At 31.6% G+C, this 22,545-nt stretch overlaps 3 protein-coding genes across 3 annotated transcripts; 2 read left to right on the top strand and 1 right to left on the bottom strand.

The window, feature by feature from the left end:
* Positions 1-1,482: 1,482 nt before the first annotated feature.
* On the top strand, positions 1,483-6,566 carry LOC114193308 (trigger factor-like protein TIG, Chloroplastic). The gene is made up of 13 exons (XM_028083043.1): positions 1,483-1,840; positions 2,000-2,083; positions 2,456-2,584; positions 2,996-3,084; positions 3,285-3,471; positions 3,831-3,921; positions 4,031-4,185; positions 4,702-4,794; positions 4,878-4,970; positions 5,347-5,427; positions 5,527-5,676; positions 5,855-5,950; positions 6,241-6,566. Exons 1-13 carry the CDS (start codon positions 1,538-1,540, stop codon positions 6,316-6,318), a joined length of 1,629 nt encoding a protein of 542 aa, XP_027938844.1. The 5' UTR covers positions 1,483-1,537; the 3' UTR covers positions 6,319-6,566.
* A 112-nt stretch (positions 6,567-6,678) lies between these two features.
* Positions 6,679-11,148, bottom strand: LOC114193309 (phosphatidate cytidylyltransferase 1-like). Its single transcript, XM_028083044.1, has 11 exons — positions 10,959-11,148; positions 10,419-10,672; positions 10,166-10,317; positions 9,770-9,911; positions 8,976-9,132; positions 8,390-8,437; positions 8,234-8,320; positions 7,639-7,767; positions 7,468-7,524; positions 6,998-7,081; positions 6,679-6,816 (listed from the first exon to the last, which is right to left on the bottom strand). Exons 1-11 carry the CDS (start codon positions 11,016-11,018, stop codon positions 6,736-6,738), a joined length of 1,251 nt encoding a protein of 416 aa, XP_027938845.1. The 5' UTR covers positions 11,019-11,148; the 3' UTR covers positions 6,679-6,735.
* A 6,404-nt stretch (positions 11,149-17,552) lies between these two features.
* On the top strand, positions 17,553-22,298 carry LOC114194735 (65-kDa microtubule-associated protein 1). The gene is made up of 10 exons (XM_028085112.1): positions 17,553-17,731; positions 18,409-18,505; positions 19,269-19,472; positions 19,573-19,824; positions 19,937-20,152; positions 20,405-20,560; positions 20,638-20,949; positions 21,280-21,367; positions 21,492-21,640; positions 21,789-22,298. The coding sequence occupies exons 2-10, from the start codon at positions 18,434-18,436 to the stop codon at positions 22,083-22,085; spliced, it is 1,746 nt and encodes a 581-aa protein (XP_027940913.1). The 5' UTR covers positions 17,553-17,731; positions 18,409-18,433; the 3' UTR covers positions 22,086-22,298.
* The last annotated feature ends 247 nt before the right edge of the window (positions 22,299-22,545 follow it).

Consider the following 22,545-nt stretch of genomic DNA (forward strand, 5'->3'; position numbering starts at 1 on the left):
AAAAAAATAGATAAATCATTAATATTTAGACCTAAATGTAATTTAAATTTATTCACCCCTCATAAAATAGCACCCCTTGCTTATATCATCATAGTGAACATTCTTTAACTCTCTATATGCCACACTCAAACTCTATTACACCGTAACTAAATATTAATTTCTTACACTCTCAACTTCTCGTTAAAAAGGTGATTAACATTTAAATTAAGGGCCACTTAAGTTAAATAGTACAAACACACTAAATAAGAAAAAATAAATTAAAAATGAGACTTAATGGTCAAATCAAGATGTGTCATCAATGGTAATTTTAGATTGTGTGAGACTAAGGATATGGGTAAAATCACTCAAAGGACATGCAAATATTATCAACTCAATTTTTTAAAAATTGAATATCTTTACTATATGCAGTCAACATTGAATTAAAATTTATATAAAATGAAATTAAAAATTGATTTTTTAAATTGTTTTTATTAATAATTACATTTTTATTTTATAAGTTTAATCATTAAAGAGTTTTGTCACTTCATGTTCACATAACAACCAGTGTAAGGCAATCTAGACAAAAATAATTAGAAGACAACATATAATAAAATAAATTTAAACAAAGCAAAATTTATGAAAAGAATGAGATGAAACTATAAAAATAATTTTTTTAAACAGAGCCACCAAGAAAGAGTAAAATTTAACATTATAAAAATAAGTATTTAAGAAAGACAGTTCATAGAAAATAAGAATAAAAAAATGAACAGAAAAAAATATCTCACTCTGCTGGAGACAAACTTCAAAATCAACAAATAAAGAAAGAAAATTATAAAAAGAGGTCAAATGATCATTTTGAAAATTATAGGGGTGCAGCTATAAATTGTTCGGTGCAGGAAGAATAAACTCTCCAATGTTTAAACCCATTAGCATAATGGGCCTAATAGGTGCAAGTTCAAAACTACTCACACACATAAAAAAAAAAAATCAATTTTCTAAATTTACAGCAAAATAAACCCTATTCTAAAATTATTTAGTATTTAAGGTTTATTTATGTAGTATATTCTCAGTCCATGAACTCATCAAATCCCAACACATGTAAGTTTAGAAGGTGACTTTTATGAAAAGATGATTTTGAACCATGCATAAGATTATATATATATATATATATATATATATATATATATATATATATATATATATATATATATCATTAATTATACATCCAAAATTATAGTTTTTAATTTATTAGTTCTATTTTCTTTTCAATTTAACCACAATATTGTATATTTCATTATGGCCTTGGCATGTGATAACATCAACCATACACTATATTTACTATCTAAAAGTGTAACACAATGCACACAACTTTACAGTTACACTTAACTGTAACTGTAATTTGTGCACCAGAACATTACAACGTTACTGATACTATTGTACTTTGTTTTAAAATAAATATAATAAAGTAAAATATATAAATATGTAAATATTAAACTGACATTATCTTTATTTTATCTAAACAACAGTATCTGTGTCTGTCTGCAGAGTAAGAGAAACCATGGAACTCTGCACTCGAACCTTCACAAGTTCTCTTCTTTCCAATTCTTTTTTCTCTTCAAACAAAAGTCTTCTCTCTGCTAATGCCAACACTTCAATCTTCAAATTCAATTCCCTTAAATTCTCGTCCTTGGCACCTCATGTTCATTTCTTTCAACCCTTTATCGTTCGTTACAATTCTTTCTCTTCTCCCTTCACAGTCTCAGCTGCTGCTTCTTCTTCCTCAGTTGAAGTTGGCACAGAACAGCAGGACCGTCTTCCGGCAGAACTGAAGGTCACAGAAACAGAGAAAATAAAATCCACTGTATGATCTTCTCTTTTATTCATACTTTCCATTCTTGTGTTTCATCCTTTAAAGTGGGTAAATTTCTCATGGCTATATTCATAAGCTTTATTGTAAGCTTTATTTGGATATTGATTAGTTAGATGTTCAATTTACTTCTATATCTCTTTCCCTTTGCAGGTTAAATTGCATGTGGAGGTGCCACCATTGGTAATTGAGGATTGTTACAAAAGGGTCATAGCAGAGTTTATGAAACAAGCAAAGGTAATATTGGGTTACTTATGCTTTATATAGTAATATAATAAAATGTTATCTGGCTCAAAGAAGAAATATGCTGCAAATTATTGTTCGCAAATATAGTGCTCTTTATTTTTGTGCCAAAGGAGATTTTCGGTTTGTAAGTTCTAGATTCAAAAGTTGAAACTATTAGTATGATCTATCTGGTCTGAGTTGGTTTTCATTGAAAATTTATTGTTACTAAACTTCACAATCATAATGCCATGGTTCTATCTTATCATATAATAATTTACTGCATAGTCATATATCATAAGTAGTTTGCTTGAGATTGTCATGGATCCAGGTTTCAGAGGACAACATGTTGTATTGTAAGCTAATTTAGCGTGGCTTCAAATACAGATCCCTGGATTTCGTCCTGGAAAGAAAGTTCCAGAAGACATTCTTATTGGTTATGTTGGGAGACAAAATGTCCAGAAGGCTACTATTGAATCTATATTAAGAAGGACACTTTCACATGCTATGATATCGGTATGTTGTGATATAGTTTCTAATTTCTTACTTTTGATATCCGTACTTTATCTCTTCATTATCAAACTATTTTGGATTAATTGTGTTTTTATTTGCAATTACATATGTTATTTTCTGTAACTACAGAGCAGTCATATCCATCACAAACCTCACTGAAATCTTCATTCTTGAAAGACAAGATTATCAGTTCATGCACATTGCACAAGCATAAACTTACCATTGGCCTTTCCTCATAAACTGGACCAATAAAATTGTCTTTGATCTGAGGACTTGATACTGATAAACAGATTAAAAAAATTCTTTATATTTTTCTGCTCTTTTGTTCGATGTTATTACTGAATAAAGTACATCATTAGATCAAGTATTATTCTGATATGCAATTAAGCATTTGATAATTAATTTTGTTTATAGGTTAGTGGGAAGGCTTTGCAAGACTCAGTACGCATAGTTACTAAGTTTCCTGAGATGGAGGAGACATTTTCTCTTCAAGAGTTTTTTAGGTAACCTACCAGTTAAACTTTTTGAAATATATTTACCATTAGACTTGTTATTTTTCTTTTCCTTTGCTGCATCTTTAATACTAAAACTATCTTCTGTCATAACATAGAGAAAAGGAAGATTATCATTAAGAATGATAATATTGTCAGCCAATATCTACAGGCAATTATATTAATTATTCTCACTGATACCACTTTTCCAGATATGATGTGGTTTTTGATATTGCACCAGAAATCAAATGGATTCCTGATAATAATGCATACAAAAATTTAAAGATTGTTGTTGAGATAGATAGTGATATAGATGCTCAAATAGCATCTGAACAAGAATTTAGAAGGCGTTACAAGTCCATTGGTGCACTGAAAGTGGTTACTGATAGAGGGTTACAGGTGATTAAATTTAATTTATTCCAGTCTGTTAATATTTTTTTTTTCCTTTTAAAATGATTATTTACTAGAAATGCTGTTTAATTGGAACTTCTATGAATCATTATTTTTCCTAAAACTTCTAAGTTCTATAAGGAAGCATTAACAAACTATAGGGATTTTAGTCACGACTGATACAATGAAGTATTTGATGCTAATTTTTTATCTTTACTGTCATACTAACAAATAACTGTTATAAGACATTGTTTTCTGTGTTATCTATTTACTGTTATCTTAATAATTAATATTGGTATTAATTGATATTGACTAGTCTATCCAAAACTAGCTGGCTGCTACAAAATATCTGTTTTTGCTGTTCACAGGTTGGTGATATTGCTGTTCTTGACATCTCAGCAACAACCATCGATCAAGATGAATCAAATGTTAAAAGTATTCCTTCGGCTGAAAGTAAAGGTCTGGTGTTGTGCTTGAAGGATGATAATGAATGGATAAGTGATGGAAGTCTTTGCTTTCTGTAATAGATCATGTATATTTTTCCTCTAAACTTATATTAGTTATGCAGGCTTTAATTTTGACACAGAATACGGGGACAAGGTATTACCGGGTTTCCTTGATTCAATAATTGGAATTCATCGCGGTGAATCAAAGTCTTTTCCTCTTGTATTTCCTGAAACATGGAATCAAGAAAATCTTCGAGGTGTTCATGCTCAGTTCAATGTAAGTTTCTAGTGCTTAATAAAAAAGTTTAAGTTTTAGGAAGATGAACTGGCATGGTTGTTTTTTTCTTTTGGTCCTCTGGATACCATATTCTTCATAATAAGTACTTTTTGTCATATGTCTCATACACTTTATGGCACTTTTTCATCTCTGTTGGAAGTCCTACATCGATTAAAGATAAGGCCAATTCACAATATATAAGTGAGTGCAATCCTCACCTCACAAGTCGGTTTTGTGGGGTTGAGTTAGGCTTAAAGCCCACTTCTAACATGGTATCAGAGCCTGGTTAGAGCCTATCCTAGCGAACTTTCTTGGACATTCTATTCCACCCGATATCGGGTCGGAAGTCCCACATCGATTGTGATTACCATCTTTTATCTTTGCATTTATTGGTACACATTTGTATCATGTACAAGTGAATATTTGGGATCCATATTTGCTTGTAACTTGCTTAAAAAACCTCTTTGGCTGCATATACTGATCATGCTTATTAAAAGTCTCTTTCATTTATAACAGGTTGAATGCAAAGAACTTTTTTACAGAGATTTGCCAGAACTGGATGATTCTATTGCTGATAAGCTTCTCCCTGGATGCAGCACAGTGGAGCAGGTACCCTTGCTATGATTGTTAACTGAACTGAGGAATTATGTTGAGTTGAAATCAGAGTAAAAATCTCTAGCATGAATTGTCAGGTCAAAGACTTATTGTTACAGAGATGCCTAGAGGTGGAGCAAACAGCTAGAGAACAAGCAACAGATAATGCTATCTTAGATCAGATTTCTAAGGTAATAGTATTACATTAGATTGATTCTGTCTTATCTCCTAGGGTATTACCATGTACCTCGCACCGTGTTTTCTATGTGTGCATAATGAAGCACACTTGCATCTGACATGGATACACTGAGTAATTATCATCATCATCATTATTTTTGGTGGACATATCTATTTTAGAATTTGGGTTCAAAGTCCAACTCAATCTCATAAAATTGGTTTGTAAAGTGAAATTCAAGCTTTATTAGCTCTATTGAAATTGTCTTTCTAGTTGATGTAGGATTAAACATCACCTTTGAGACTGAAATTATGAAAGGTTAGGACTGTATTTAATTTAGCTAAATTATATCAACAAGTTGATAAAAGATCTGTGCATCTTGTCATTTTCAGATGGTAGAAGTTGATATACCTCAATCCTTGTTTGAGGAACAAGGTAGGCAGCTTTATGGAGCCAACCTATTAGAAATACAGGTATTGGTTGCATGATGCGTCATTTCAGGAGGCATTTAAAATTTTTTCCATTTTTATTCACAATTTAATGGAAAAACAAAAAACTGTGATCTCTCTCAGGCAAAAATGAAACTAAATGAGCAACAGCTGGCATCTCTCTCAAGTCCAAAGGCTGTGAACCAATATCTTGAGCATCAGAAGGAAAATATAACAAATTTGATAAAACAGAATCTGGCAGTGGGTGATATATATAGGCGTGAAAATCTGCAGGTAGCGTGTTTGATTAAGATGTGTCCATTATATACATATTTGCTCAGGTCATGCTGACAACAAATTCTTTCCCGTCAAAAAATGGAACAAGCGTACCAATTCTCACTGATCTGTCTAAATATATAGGTCACTTTTGCTTATACTATACCAATGATTTGTGCATTTGTGTGTTTTGTAGTTTGCTACCGAGGATCTCGTCAAAGAGGTTGAGAATTCCATTGCTGAATTCAAACGTCAAAATCAAGAATATGATGAGGAACGGGTGAAGAATCAGGTTTGCATCATACTTCCTTGTTTGTTTACTGTTGTTTATTATTTTGGCTGCTTCATCGTTTCATGTATATATACAGAACCACAAATATCTTGAACTTTTTTCAAAATGGTCCATGTAGGGATAGCATTTCATGCTGCATACCATTTTGATTAACTGAATTATATAAATGTCTAAACAATTGTAGGGTAGGTTGCATTTTCAAAAGAGAAAAAATTGTGCTTTGGGCCAAACTCTCTTTCCTAATTTAACTAACAGATTGATTGATGTGATCTTTTTGAACTTTCCTGAAGGTTCAAGAAATACTAGAAGGAGCTAAAGTGCTTGAATGGTTGAGAGAACATGCAGAGATTCAATATATAACTAGATGAGAGATGAGCACCGGCCAAAACAAACCAGGAAAATGAAATTGCAGGTTCATTTGAAAGATTTTTGTTTCAGCGGATGTAAGTTATGAGAAAAAAACCATTCTTGGTTGAATTTTGAAGAAAGATTATTAAGATTAGAAAAATGTATTACAAGTTTGTAAATTGAGATAGTACTAACAAGAAACAGTATTGAAAAACACCAATATATTTCTCATTAAAAATCCATTTTAAATGTCAATGTTAAGCCCAAAGGGAAAAGAATGCAAGGATCGCTATACTCTGTACTTAATATAGTTGAGCAGTTAACAAAAAGGTCTAAAAAAATTATTTACTAATCTATCCCACTTGTTCCCACAGGGTCTTCATCTACAGATATAACACCAATTGAAGCATTTTTTTATTAAGTGTAGAGTGAACTTGTCATAAACGCCTTTCTTGCAATATCTGTCCAAGTTTTGCGTAGAGAGCTAGTTGCTCCTCTAAACCAAGGTTTCTCAATATCTGCATAGAGAAAATTTGCAAATGATGTTACAACAAAACATGGTTATGGGCAATGAACATAGTGAAATGTAATCTGTTTTTGACTTAGATGTGTTCAACAGTAGAACTGAAATGAAACAGAATCCTCTAGTTTTCACATGATTGAAAATTAACCAATAAAATGCTTAAACTAGAGACGCACCTGGTCCAAAAGCATTTCTACTGAATAGTCTTCGGCGACAACAAATGATTGATGGTATATGTAGACAAAAACAGCCATTACCATCTGCAAAGGATGCATAACGCAGTATAAAACACAACATTCACAACAAATACCAAGATATTGTGTACTTTATTGCATGTCATAGAAAGTAGTACATGATTTATGGTAAAATTGAAAGTGCTTTAAATGGTCAAGTGCTAAGCATTATGTATCAATTGCACTTTGAAAAGTCAAGATTATGGAATACACTAGCTTATTCATACAAAAGGGTAGAAATAAAATATTAGAAAATACCCCCCAAATACTTAAAGCATGAACATAACAGTCATAGCAGTTACTCACTATAATACTATAATAGAAAGCTGAAAATTGTCCTGAATTAAGTAATAGCCTATTCATACACATGCCAAGGATTATTATAGTATACAATTATCAATCTCAGAGCAAACCTGGCAGTCCATTCTGTCTGTAAACCCACCATGTCCCGGTATACTGTCACCAAAGTCCTGTGACCAATGAAAGATATCAGTGTTGTTACTATGTTTTTGGGAGTTTCGAAGAGAATGGAGAAAGGGTAATGATGGCAAAATAAATCTCTAGTATAAAGAGCAAGAACAGACTTTGATTTTAAAGGCTCTTTTGAAACCACTGGCAAAAAAACCTCCAAATGGTGCTATGATTGATGCAAATAGTCCCAACCACAAGGCATGCCACTGTACTGGCAAAACTGGTATCTCTTTCCAAGGAAGCTACAAAATGTTGCAAAACGAAAAACTCAATCTTTAAACTCTTAATTTCATGAAGAATGATACTAAGTTGGCTAAATTATACTTTTTATTCTTTATTTTATTTAAGGTTGATTTCGATCCTTTCTATCTTTTAAATTTAGACCGGTTTGATCTTTTCGAAACATTCATTGTTTTCCAACATGATATCTGTCATTTGTAAATCACCATCACGAAACAATTTTCTCAGCAGTAGTGAAAGCTTTGAACCTTTTAATCTTATTTATTCTGATGTATGAGAAACTATTACCACACTTCTGAATCTAGGACTAAGTTTGTGTAGTTATATTGATAGTACTTGATTATTTATCATATTTGCTATTTTTACACATTTATATCATCAAGCATCCAGAAAGTTAATAAATGTTTACTACATGCATGACAGTGTTAAATTCTTTTAGCAGCTGCTAAATCTCAAGATGTCTCTTACCGAATGAGAAATTAGTCCTGGCAATGGAATGTACTCTGGCTTAAAAATTGGGTCAGGGTCACACTGAAGCCAACTAGTTGATAAATCCTGAATTTATTTCACATTAGGATCAAAGTACAAATTTCCTCCAAGATTGCACCTAATCAAAATTGTTACCTTCCTTGGACATGTTAGCCATTGGAAGCGACCCAAGAAGTATGCAAACTGCACAAACACAGGTGACATCATCATGTAAATCAATTATACTGTAAAATATGATTAAATCAACTTAAAGGTGAGGTTGTGAGTCAAACACATGATATTGGAGAGTTCAGTTATAAATAAAATGTGAATTTTTAAAGTTTTGTGGGATGGTAGTTGGTTAACATCTTTTTATTACAAAAAAGTTAATCCGTTCGTTAAAAAAATCCAAAATTTCTTAACAAATGTCTCTTTTTCATAAACTGACACCTGACAGTATGGTGAATTCGAACCTCTTCTTCATAGGAATATGAGTCTCAACGAGATTAAAACTCAAAACTCAAGATATTGGATTCGTTGCAAGGTTACGATACTATTGTTACGAAAAGATCAACCCGTTTATATAATGACCCAAAATTCCTTAATAAAACACTGTTATGCAAAGTTTAACTCGTTCTTACAAGGATTTAAGATTTCTTGAAGACATCTGAGGATGAGGCCAGTTACTATGGACTAAAGGAACGAACTAAAGAAAAGCAGGATGTTACTAACTGATGCTTACTGTAAACGCAGCAAACATAGTGGCTACAGATGCTCCAATAAAACCTTCCCATGTTTTCTTTGGAGAAAGCTTGATCAGAGGTGTTCTCCCAAAATAGAAACCGAAGAAATATGCGCCAACATCATTCATAGCAATTAGGGATGCAGGGAAAATAAACCTTTCATAATAATGTTAGCAAGTTAGATTGTAAAAAAGAAAGATTGAAGCATGGAAAACACATTGTCTAGCAATACCAAGCAGCTACTAATATTAAAATCTCATTGAATGAAGAAAAAGTATGGATGGCGCTTTTGTAGGAAAGTGAAACTATTTAAGAGCAAACGACATGATATATAATATAACTTCCATGAATCATGATGCATGATTATAAAGAGTCCTGTTATATTTGTGTTCCTTTCACCCTTTTCCTTCTTATTGAGAATCAGTACAAGTCAATCAAATCACAAATTTAATAGAAGCATCTTTAAATCTGATTATCCTCTTACTCAAGTTCATAACATTAAATGTCCTTTTTAAAATATAATTTTCCACAACCATGCCCAGGAAAAAACAGGATGCATTATATTAAATGAAATTGCTAGGAACTATTTTTTGTTTACTGATTAAATGTATCCTTTTCTGTAAGTAACTGTGCTCAACAATTTTCTGATCAAAATATAAATGAAACACAGAATCATATAAGTAAAGATGTTTTAAGTAAGCAAAAATCAAAGAAAATGGGACATAATAGACTAAAAGAAGGGTTTAGAAAATGTAGATTACATCAGCAAGTAATTCAGCAGAAGTCATGTTACCAGAATATCCCTTCAAATATGTTGGCTACAGTGAACGCAGACTGGGTAAACACAACAATGAGTATCATATGTGTCCATGCATACTGGCCAAACTGATACTTGTAATATCTCTTCTTCAATGAAAGAATAAACCATACAAAACCTGAAATCACAGAGGAAATGAACATACCATACAGGAATCAAAGATTCTTTTTTTTATATATAACAGGCCAACAAACTCTTGAACCTGCAAAAGACTATAATAGTGTGATATCAGATAGCAAAATTAAGTTACTCAACAGGACCTATAGGTATCTTGCTTGAATATATATAAAATTATCTGTGTCCTCTCTTACAATAATTGAGATAGGATAACTACACATCAATATTCCTATGAAAAAATTAGGTAGTACTAACCTGCAATATATAGGAAGTAACATATAACCATCTGATACTTGATCAGATTGCTCACAAGCCTATACAAGAATTTGTCTGAGGTCACTGTATTCACAAGTTGTTGACTGAGAATACGGCCATATACGAAAAGCATTGCTGTGAAGAAAAAGTGCCTGGACATTGCATTCAGAATCTTATCTTTGTGAAACACTACCCATTAACAATTTCTTATAAACAATTATCATTTGGAAACTACAGTAGCAGGCATGCTTACCAGTTCAAGAACTTGAACTTTGGGAGACGTCTATCTTGAGTTGCTCTTGTAAGTAGATTGAAGAGCTCACTGGCCATGAATATTTGGATAACAACAACCATGGCCCAGATGTAAAGATGACCTAAGTAAATGATAAGTGAGACACTAGCTAACATCCACAGAGATGAGTATGCACGAATCCACATTGATCTGTATTTATATTTATCATCCACCAGTAAAATGCTTCCATTTGATTTGTTTATCTCTGCAGGAATCTAGCACAGAAAAAGCTAGCATCAGTTTCAAATTCTCCAAAATGAAATTTCTATAATATATGTAAGTTAAAGGGAAGTCCATTACTTCATCAACTACATGTAGTTTGTATCTTTATGAAGTTCATATTCACTTATTACTTCATCAACTACATGAATTAAATGTTCTCTAAATTGACAGAATCTAGATAACAGGTCTTGCAGCAGCATAACTTGGCATTAAAACTTGAAATTTGAAGTAAACGTTTCCCAATCACAACAAGCAGACATGTTAATTCACTACACCAACCTCATTTGAGCGTCTCCTTTGCCGAAAACTCGGCGTTCTAGGCGAATTACAGTTATCCATTTGTGTATCTCTCCTCGGCGAAGTGATTGTTCAAATATTTTTGGAGTGATATACATGCATGGACTGAGACCTCCCTGAGACATTAGATGGTAAAAAATTGTAAAAGCAAATGGAGATATCCTAATTGGAATCCCAGAAATGTATCACTTTCATAATTTGCATAGTTCAATCCATAGCAAAAAAGTGCAAACAGATTCGTTGTGATTAATAATAGTATTTAATGAGCAATGAAATTAGTTGACACTAGGTACAAAATGATCTTGATGTATTTATGTGTCTGTCAACCGAATTTAAGAATGGTGTACCTAGTAGAGTGAGCATTGTCGATTCAAGATGTTTTGGAACAACATAAGCATGTGGGTAAGATGTAACTGAAGTTACATAAAAATAGATCATTGATTGTCACACATAGAAAAGGGATAACAACTGAGACAATAAAATAATAGAAATTGTACAAGAAAAAAGAAAATGGAGGCGAAAAATTAAGAGTACATACTTGGATTGAAGAGGTAGAAAATGAGAAAAGGGTGAACAGAGAATTGGGAAAAATTGACGATGAGGATTGAGGTGGTGGTGGTGGTGTCAGATGTAGATTTGCTGTGTTTCAGGGAAACCATAATAACAGAAAACATAGTAGGAGAGAGAACACATTACGAGAGAGTTACGTAATGGTCCACATTGACCACTGATTAATCCAGGGTTAACACTAATAAATAAGTAAATAAATATTATTACCAATATATTAAAATGCCAAAAACACAAATAAGATATGTTTAACATATGAAGAGGATTATAGTTTTCCTCAAGAACAATATCTTTCTTCTCAATGTCATGTCATGTATCCGTTTAAAGTATTGAGCTCAATCTCTTTTAAAAATAATATATAGGTTATATAAGAATAAAAAATTGTTTTTATCTTAAATATATCTCTTTTCCTTGAAATGGATATTTTACAAGACTCTCGTATCAGACTAAAATTGTAACGAGGTCTTAAAAATATCTTCATGTGAAGAATTTCTTAATTTGAAGAAATTAGTCTGTAATTAGAAGCAACATTAATTCCATTTCTGTGGCAAAACAACAATGGTACAAGTGGCAAACCTAAGACTCGGGTCCACAATGCTCACATATTTAATCCTTAAGAAGTTGGTATAATCTATGACGCGACAGGTGACAAAGTAGGTATCATATATCAGAAAGAACAACTTACAATGAAACACAATCCATTCCATCAGAGATAGATGATGATGACATTATAATTAAACCACAATGTTTAATATTGGAGCCCAGATTCTGTCCCTATTGTCCAATTCTTTTTTAAAATTAATAAAATAAATAAGTTTTAAAAAATTATAAAAATAAATAAATTGTGTTAGTGCGATATGATTTTACTAAGTTGGAGTACGGTAGGGATAGGGAAAATTTTCGGTAGAGCGGTAAAATGCGTAAAGATAGAAAAGAACACCAACGACGAAAACACTCTGTTGGGCCAACATCGACATTGAAAGACGAAAGTTAGGGGAGCGAATGGGATTAGACACCCTAATAGTCCTAGGTGTAAAATGATGGATACTAGGCATTGGACGTATCGTGCAATGCTGTGAAAAAAAGTCGTATCGAACTGATACGATTTCTTCGTAATAAAGTCATATTTCATAAAACCGAATTGTAAGATGAAGTTTGCACTCCAATCTCGAAGGTGGAACTAGAATTAATGGATGGTCCGATACTATGTTAGAGGTGGACTTTAAACCTAATTCAATCCCATAAAACAAACTTATAAGATGAGATTTGTATCCTAATTATATATCATGAAATTAACTTATCTCGTCCAATTTCTAAATTTTTGCTTTTTCCGGATCATTGGCGAATAATAATTGATGATACAAATGCATGTGAGTGCCTTAGAAATTGTGCTTTGAAATGGTGAATGGTAAGAAAATTGTGAGATTGTTCTGCGTAGGTCACATGTGGGATGGCCCAAAACCCACATGTGTCTTCCTTTGTTGCCATCTTCAACCTTCATTTTCTGACACGGTATAACGTGTGTTGGGAAAAATCTGAAGCCACTATATGTGTGTATTAAGCAACAAGCATGAGTTGTGCAAATCTAAAGAATTGAAGATAAGTACAAAAAAACTAAGACTTTCATGGTCCCTCGACCTTTTAATTCTCGTTGGTGTTATATAGTTGGTGTGTACTTAACCCCTACAAAAATTATGTCAAATATTTTACCTTTTGTCTCCTTTTTTTAGTTTTAAAATACATTTATGCATGCTTTTTTTAGATATACTCACAATTTTACGGATTATTAAAACATAAAAAATAACACTTAAAATCTTCTATTAATATGTAGTCTTACATTTAGACATTAACAACACAAACTTATTCAATTTATTTACATCAACCCTGTATATGATACTTTGTCTGAGGTTAACGAAGGAATAATGTTTCTTTTGAATGTATAAACAGTTTAGCTAAATTCATCTTATTTCTAAAATTCTATAACACATCATTATATTATTAAAGTGAGTTACAAAATAAATGTATTTTTTCGAAGAAAGTATAATTTTCCTAACAATTTCAATTAAATGCATAACATATATCTTACTCAATTTAGTCACATTTGACGTATACTTTTAAATTGATGTCTTGGTAACATAAAAGAAATTGCATGATAAGGAAACATTATTTTTTTAGATAAATCAAATATTTTTAACCAAACCTATTTTTATTGTATTATTTATAATTACGAAAAGTGATAAATGAAAGTTATTTAAATTAAATGAAAAACATTTTTGAATTAAAATAACTAAAGTAAAAGGAGAACGGAAAAAGTAGTCTGTATAAAAATATAAAATCCTTAATATATGGAGAGATCCCCGTGAGAGCTTAAAGAGTGACACAACTTTTACATCTTTTTGGGTTCATATTTAAGTTATTAGCTAACCGACCAACACACATTCAGAGCCACCGATTTATTACTCCTTCTTTCTAACTAAAACTACTTATTTACACCCCTCATAAAAATACTTAACAACCTTATTTTCACTTTTATGTATGATTTGAGGATTTTTTTTTTGTTTTCCTATTCTGTAAAAGGTACTTGAAGGCCACTCTGTCTTTGTCCTTAATGTTGTTCAAGAAGGTAGAAAACAAATAAAAATACGAATCATTGCATATTTTCTCTTTTCAAATTTTTGTTAGATTAATAATTTTATATGTTAAAAAAAATCTCTTTGATACAATAAACATTCGATTAAATCTGCACTCATTTAAGACTATATTCCACTAAATTCGCATTTGAAAAGGAAAAATTTTTAGATCAATAATTTAATAACTTTATATTTAGAAAAAAATCACATAAAATCATTTGATGACTATTTTTAATTTGTTCATGTATAATTGTTGATCGACCATTATATAAAATATGACAAAGGGTGAAGAACATACTCTTAGCTTGATTTAATTGATCCGATGATAAATAAGCAGATTCTCTCAGCTTCCTGATATAAATAAAATAAAATAAAATAAGAAGTTTTTCATGTAACACATATTTTATATTTCATATTTCTTACAATCCCTAAAAATTCTCAACACTCATAATATTTAATTGTAATCATATGATTCTTGATATTTCATATTATAATATAACTTATAAGACTTGATAAGTCCGTATTCCAGTCAAATTCACATTAAACTCCTAAAATTAAAATACACACTTAAACGAATATTTATCGTTTATAAAATATATACAAGTAGGGATGTAAAAAATATCCGTACCCACGGGTATTTGTGGATAAAATTCGTAATAGATAGAAAACAGATATTAAAAATGGATACTCGCTACCCGCAGGTACGGATTTTATAATAGTGATGTATTTTATTTATTTTATTTGAATTTATGATTAAATATTTATTTTTTAAATAATTTTATAAATACTTGCAGATACCCATAAATATCGACGGATATTAAAAAAATAGACGTGTATGTGCATAATAAATATCTAACAAATATGAGTACAAATACGAAATAAATATTTATCTACCGAATAGAGTACAAGAGAGTTACTATCCGTTCTCTACTCCTCCCGTTACATTTCTGTATATAAGTGAATACCAAATTTACTTTTATCAGATTTATAATGTTTATGTGTAGATTTGCGGTCACATGCACCAATGATAGGAACATAATATTCATCAGAAGAAATAAAAAAAATAAAAAGTCTGAAACGTGGGGCAGTCGAAGTGCAGGAGTTGATGATATAATTATAATTAGTGTAATAATGAAAGGAAAGAAGGATGAAATGAAAATGTTGTAAAGGTTAATAATAATAATAATAGTAATTATGCAGTAAATGAAGAGAAATGAAAATGGGGTTGTGATTACTGATATGGACAGAGACTTGGTGGATTCCTGATCACAACCACCTTTCCCTTTGTCCATGTCTGCTCTTTTCACTTCTTCTGCTTTTCCCTACATTATTCTTTTTTTCTCTTTAAAAACTATTATTCCCACTTCTTCTTTTTTCAGAAAAAACAGAACCTTCCCCATTTCTTACTGCAAATTGCCCTTGCCCTTGGGTTTTGTCACGGTTTTACTGCAAAACAATGGTGACCCACGAGAATCTGCTGCCAAAAGAAAGACAACAATCACAGTGGAACCGTAAAAGTAAAGAAACTGCTGTTAGAAAAACATGTAGATGTTTTTTTTAACAATTTTTAGTGGAATTTAAAATTAATTATTTTTAAATTTTGTTAAATTTATCTAACGTTTTAAACGTATTTTATAATAATATTTTAATTATTTATAATATTTAATATATTTTTATTTTAATGTTAACTTAAATATTATCATAAAATATATTTAAAATATTAAATAAATTTAATAAAAATTTATAAAAAAAATTAAATTTAAACAATTTAAAAATTAAAGAATTAAATTAATATAAAATTTTAAAAAAATTATTTTCAAAATTTTCAAACAAATACATATTTAATCCAAAAATATATACGATTGATGAAAACACAAAAGTCATAATAACACCCACGTAACCTAATGGTTACCCAGCGACGGGACATCGTAATGATTTTCGCCGACGAAGACAGACAACCTTTTTAAGTAATTTTTTCGTATTTACAAATTTGTAAAATTAGGATCTCATTATTTGTTCTCTATGATTTCTTTTATAACGAGTAATATATTTTTTCAGAATGATCTAATTTGAGATTAATTCTTATATCGTATGAAAATGGTAAAATTAAAATACCATATAAAAAAATCTATAAAATCATTCTCTCCAAGTTTTAAATTAAAAGTAGAGTGGATTTTTATATGAGTTTAGTTTATATCATATTTATAAAATTTCTTCACAGTATTTTTATTAAATAGAAAATTTTGATATTTTATAATTCTTCACCTACGTTATATATCATACTATTTCCTTATACTACCGTTAGGTTATTTTGTGAAAAAAAATACTACTAATAAATAGTGAACAAATCTATATAAAGAATTAAGACATAATCTTTGATTTAAATTTTTTAGACAATAAATTTATAAATATTTTAGTTATACACTATTTATTTTTACCTAAAAGACATCTAACTCATCTTAAATCTTTTCAAAGTTTTTTTTTTGCACTTTCATTATGTAATAAAATAATATTTTGAGGTGATCAATCCAACATTTGATTCTCCAAAAGATATAAATAAACAAACAACTATTAACGTTAATGCAGATAAACAACTCATTTCTCGTATATCTTTATCTCAAATTTTAAAAATAAATAAATACACTTTCTTAACTCAAATATTTTTATATATTAAATAACTTTCTAAATTAATATTTTAACTCCAACTTATTAAATAATATAAACAACTTAAAATCAACTTGAATTAATACTTTTCACAATTAAATTATAAAAACGCTGATTTTAAAGTTTAAAAACCAAATTATCCTATCTAGTTTGTGTCAGAACTCCATTTTAAAAATTTAAAGTTTAAGCTATTTTTCTTTTGGCATTTATTACATGTATGGTAAGTATTACGTATTTATTTATTTTTAATTTTGTGATGACATTATGACATAACCCATATTTTATCACTGTGTTTTACTGGCGTTCAAAGTCTTGGACTAATAAATGCTCATACTTGATGATTGGTGAGACCATAAAACTGTTTCATTTAATATTTGCTACAAGTTTTACATTAACTTACGTAAATATGGTACAAGTAACAAGCACATTTAAATTATTAATTAAAAAGTTCAAATGATGTTTTATGTGATGGTTAATATCAAGAACAATTACAATCAGTGGTGTTGTTACCAAACACGTGAAAACACGACAAAGATGTAGTCAAAGTCAAAGTTTTAATGCACAGTTAAATTTGAAAAAACTGAGGAGTGTCATAATGGTAAATAAGATGAAAAATTGGGGCGAGAATCGAAACCCGATGGGAGACAATAGAGAGAGATAGATAGTGTTTGTGTTGTGGGTCCATTTTCTTTTCCTACACTGTACTCTGTCTTTTGTTTTTCATCTTCTCTTCTAATTTCATCATCTACTCTCTAATCTCATTATTATTATATGCACACGCTACACAACAAAACCTCACTCTCTCTCTTTCTCTCACACTCTTTCACAACTCACTCACTCACTCATTCGCCTTCTGTTTCAGATCTGAAGCGACATAACCCTAAGCTTCACACGGTACGTATTCTTCTCTCTCGCCATCTTCTCTTCATCTTCACATTCCCGAGATCTGCTTCTCTCTCTCTCTACACATTTCCATTCTTTCTCTCTCATCTTTCCTTTTCAATCTTTCTATGTGACTTCACCGCGAGGTTCCCTTTCTTTTGTTTTTCTTTCGTCATTTTCTTGTTACTTGTTGCTGATCGTTTCGTTAATTTCGCTTTCGTTTCGCGGAGACGTTCTATTCTGTTGTTATCGTTTGCTTAGTTAATTAGCTTGCCCTGAATTGGATTATGCTTTGTCGCATGGAATGGAAGGAACTTAATTTGTTTAGACACCTTTTTTTATGCCTTAAAATAATGATGAACCATTATTACTTATTTTCTTAAAGAAGACATTTATTAATTATTGCTCTTATATTTTTAGAACCTTTTTGGCTTATTTTTCTGAAGATCGCTTTTTTAATTCGTGAGTTTAACTTTTGTGATGGGTGATTTGGGTTACTGGAATTTAACAGTTGACCGCAATGGATTGTGGGTTTGCATTTATCATACTGCAGTTGCATTTGCTTTCTTTTACACAGCACATGTCTGTTTCTCTCTTGATCTTCATAGAAGAGGTGTTTATCTATCTTTGATGGTAGGTGAAAATGATTTCTTGTTTAATTATTTTTTTTTTGTTTTTTTGGGGTGCAGGCGGCTAGGTTGCCTTGGAACATCAATGGCAGTGACAGAGGCTCAAAATCCTCTTCTTGGGGAAAACACCTGTGGTTCCTTGTTAAAAAAGCTGCAGGTTACTACTATCTTCATTCAGATTTTAATTTTGGTCGCTGAAATGAAAATGTGCACGGTCTCCAGAATAGTATGAGAGAATGAATGTCTGGGAAAGATTAATTTTAAAGATTTCAGCTGTTTAAATTTCAGTTGTAAGTTTGGGACAGTTGCTAAAATTTGTAAAAAGCTTTTTCTCTAAGAAGTTAAGCTGGTTTTACAGATTTGAAAAATGTAGCTTATGTTATGAATTAGGTAAAATATGTTTTTTTCTTAAATACGTCCTCCAAAAGTTTTTCATATTATTTTTGTTCCTCTAAAATTTAAACATATTCTTTTAGTTCTTGTCATTAATAATAATAATAATAGATGGAAAACTTATGTGGATAACGATATGTTAGTTATATATTTACCAAAATTATTTTTAATGAAAAAATTCATGCGTTAAAATTGTCATTCACATAATTTTTCTGTCTATTTTTATTAGAAATAAAGACCTAAGAAATATATTTAAATTTTAGAAGGACGAAAATCATACGAAAAACGGGGATACAAAACACATTTACCACTTGCAAATATTTTCCAATAGTTTTTTTTTTCCTTTCAGCTTCATATATCTTTATCCTATGTAGTAAAAGTTGATTTCTTTTTGTTGCACCTAGTTGAAATTGATTATTTTAAAACCCATTTTTCAGCAAACTTACCAAAACAGAAACTGTTTCTGTTTACAATTGATTATGAAAATAATCGAATGTACTAATTTAGACTATCTTTATTCGCTGTAGGAAATATGGGATGAGGTTGGTGAGAGTGATGAGCAACGAGACAAGATGCTTCTTCAGTTAGAACAGGAATGCTTGGATGTGTACAAGAGAAAGGTTGAGCAGGCTGCGAAGTCAAGGGCACAGCTTCTTCAAGCTTTGTCTGATGCTAAGCTTGAGCTTTCCAGTCTTCTATCAGCACTTGGAGAAAAGAGCTTTGCTGGAATTGTTAGTAACTACTCGACCTTGTCTTATATTGGCAATACACAACACATAAACTTTATATTTTACTTTTTGTATTCTTATGCATTTTTTTTTCCTTTCACAGCCTGAGAACCCTTCTGGAACTATCAAAGAACAGCTTGCAGCTATAGCACCAGTACTTGAACAGTTGTGGCAACAAAAGGAAGAACGAATTAAGGAGTTCTCTGATGTACAGTCCCAGATTCAACAAATATGTGGAGAGATAGCTGGCAACTTGAACCTTAATGATGCTTCGCCTGCAGTTGACGAGTCTGACCTCTCCCTCAAGAAGTTAGATGAATATCAATCTGAGCTGCAAGAACTTCAAAAGGAAAAGGTAACTCTTATAATGTGCAATAGCGATGTATCAGTTAGTCAGAAATTTGGAAACCCCACCGGCTTTCGTTCACAAAACATGTGATTGATAATTTAGTTCCATTGTTTGGCAGAGTGAGAGATTGCACAAGGTTCTTGAATTTGTGAGTACTGTGCATGATCTATGTGCTGTCCTTGGCATGGACTTCTTCAGTACTGTAACTGAGGTACATCCAAGCCTAAATGATTCTACTGGTGTTCAATCCAAGAGCATAAGTAACGACACCCTAGCTAGGTTGGCTAAGACTGTCTTAACGCTGAAAGAAGATAAAAAACAGAGGCTGCAGAAGGTAATGCCTTTAGAACATTTTTTTCCTTAATTTTTATTTGGACAATGGTTGTTAACTATATTTCCAATGTTAGTAATTTTGGTATATTTTGGCTATTGGCTTGCTAATCATGTGTTTGTTTTCAAGAAATCACCATCAATTCTGACTGTGACACCCCAAATTGATATTGCCTTCAAATGTTTTGCATACATTTGTGGTTGACTTTTAATATAATGCCATTTATTTTGACTTCGACCTTGATTTGTCTTGTAGCTTCAAGAATTAGCTTCTCAGTTGATTGATCTTTGGAATCTAATGGACACTCATCCAGAGGAAAGGAGTCTATTTGACCATGTTACCTGTAATATGTCAGCTTCTGTTGATGAAGTCACTGTCCCTGGTGCTCTTGCTTTGGATCTGATTGAGCAGGTACTCAAGACCTTCTTTAAGATTACAGATTTGGGCTCCAAATATGATATTAACTGTTTTATTTTTCGTTAATGCAGGCTGAAGTGGAAGTTGAGAGACTTGATCAGCTGAAAGCCAGTAGGATGAAGGAAATTGCTTTCAAGAAGCAAACGGAGCTTGAAGATATATTTGCCCGTGCTCATGTAGAAATAGACCCAGATGCTGCGCGGGAGAAGATTATGGCATTGATCGATTCAGGAAATGTTGAACCAGCTGAATTACTGGCTGACATGGACAATCATATAGCAAAAGCAAAAGAAGAAGCTTTAAGTCGAAAAGATATATTGGACAAGGTTGAAAAATGGATGTCAGCATGTGAAGAGGAGAGTTGGCTTGAAGACTATAATCGGGTATTTGCAATTTCCCTTTCTACCTTTTTTCTTGTCGAGTCTGAATGATTGGTTGTGCACAGTCTTGGTGCGAGTGTATCTTATCGTGGTAACAACAGTTCTAAATTATTAACCATGCTTCATTCATTTTATTGTATAATTTGCTTTCTCAGTTTCAGTAATCAGTTATTTCATAAGATAATTGAAATGCTTCATGGCCTGTTTCAAAAAATACGTAGATTTTAGCTTTAGCTTTGCTACGAGTTATGGTGATTACATAAAATGGTTGCATAATCTTTCCTCATTTGGAATACAATTTTTCTGACACAATTACACACCCTTGTAAAACAGGATGATAACAGGTATAATGCAAGCAGAGGTGCACACTTAAACCTCAAACGTGCAGAGAAAGCTCGGATATTGGTCAACAAAATTCCAGGTATTTGCTGAAGAAATTACAACCATCATCAAATACTGTTATTATTTCAATCTGCTGTCAGTGCATGCTAGAAAAATGTAACCACATTATTGGAATAATTTTGTTTCTTTTGGTGAAATTGCAGCTTTGGTCGATACATTAGTTGCCAAAACTCGTGCATGGGAAGAAGATCATGGGATGTCATTCACATATGATGGCGTTCCTCTTCTTGCCATGTTAGATGAATATGCCATGCTCAGGCATGAACGGGAAGAGGAAAAACGGAGGATGAGGGTAAGTTTCACCAATAAAAGATGACCACAACTCTGCGAGAAAACAAAAATATAACTATCAGCTTGGCCTATTTCTGTTCACTATTCTATATCTGTTGAACATAGTGTGGTATTCGGAAGTCATAATATCTGGAGTTTGCATTCTGTAGGATCAGAAAAAGCACCACGAGCAACGAAACACAGAACAAGAAGCCATCTTTGGGTCAAGACCCAGTCCTGGTAGGCCAGTTAGTTCTGGTAAGGTAGGAGGTACTCGTGCTAATGGTGGAGCTAATGGTACACCAAACCGACGGCTGTCACTTAATGCTCATCAAAACGGAAGCAGGTCAACAAAAGATGGAAAAAGAGATATCAGACCAGTTGCTCCTGTGAATTATGTGGCCATATCAAAAGAAGATGCTGCTTCCCATGTTTCTGGTACCGAACCAATCCCGGCATCACCCTAATAATGAGATCTTCTTCATTATCAGCCCTACGATTTCATCTTTGTAGCATCATCAAATACTAGTTACTGCTTTAGGAATTATAATATGATGGAGTGACAAGTAATTAGAGAGGAACTGTTTTGAGCTGTGTATGTTCAATTTACCATTTGGAGGTTTTCTCAATACATGTGCCCTTTAATATGAAAATATAGTGCTGTCTTGCCTTTCTCCAAACCCTGCCTCCTCCTATTCATTGCTTTCTTTCACTTTCGTCTGAAACTATGTTAGATGTGATATGCACGGTGAAGATGAAGATCAAAACATTCATTAAAATAATACTGTAATTTTTATTATTTTGTTATTTCACTTTTCAAAAAAAAAGTGTTAAATAAAATTATTTTTATTTGATTAAAATTATTGAACCCTGCATATCAAAAATACCACAGCATTCACATTCTTTAAAAACTCGCCCGAATAAAAA

The sequence above is a fragment of the Vigna unguiculata genome, chromosome 8 (assembly GCF_004118075.2).
Source record: "Vigna unguiculata cultivar IT97K-499-35 chromosome 8, ASM411807v1, whole genome shotgun sequence".
In the NCBI taxonomy this organism is placed as follows: domain Eukaryota; kingdom Viridiplantae; phylum Streptophyta; class Magnoliopsida; order Fabales; family Fabaceae; genus Vigna; species Vigna unguiculata.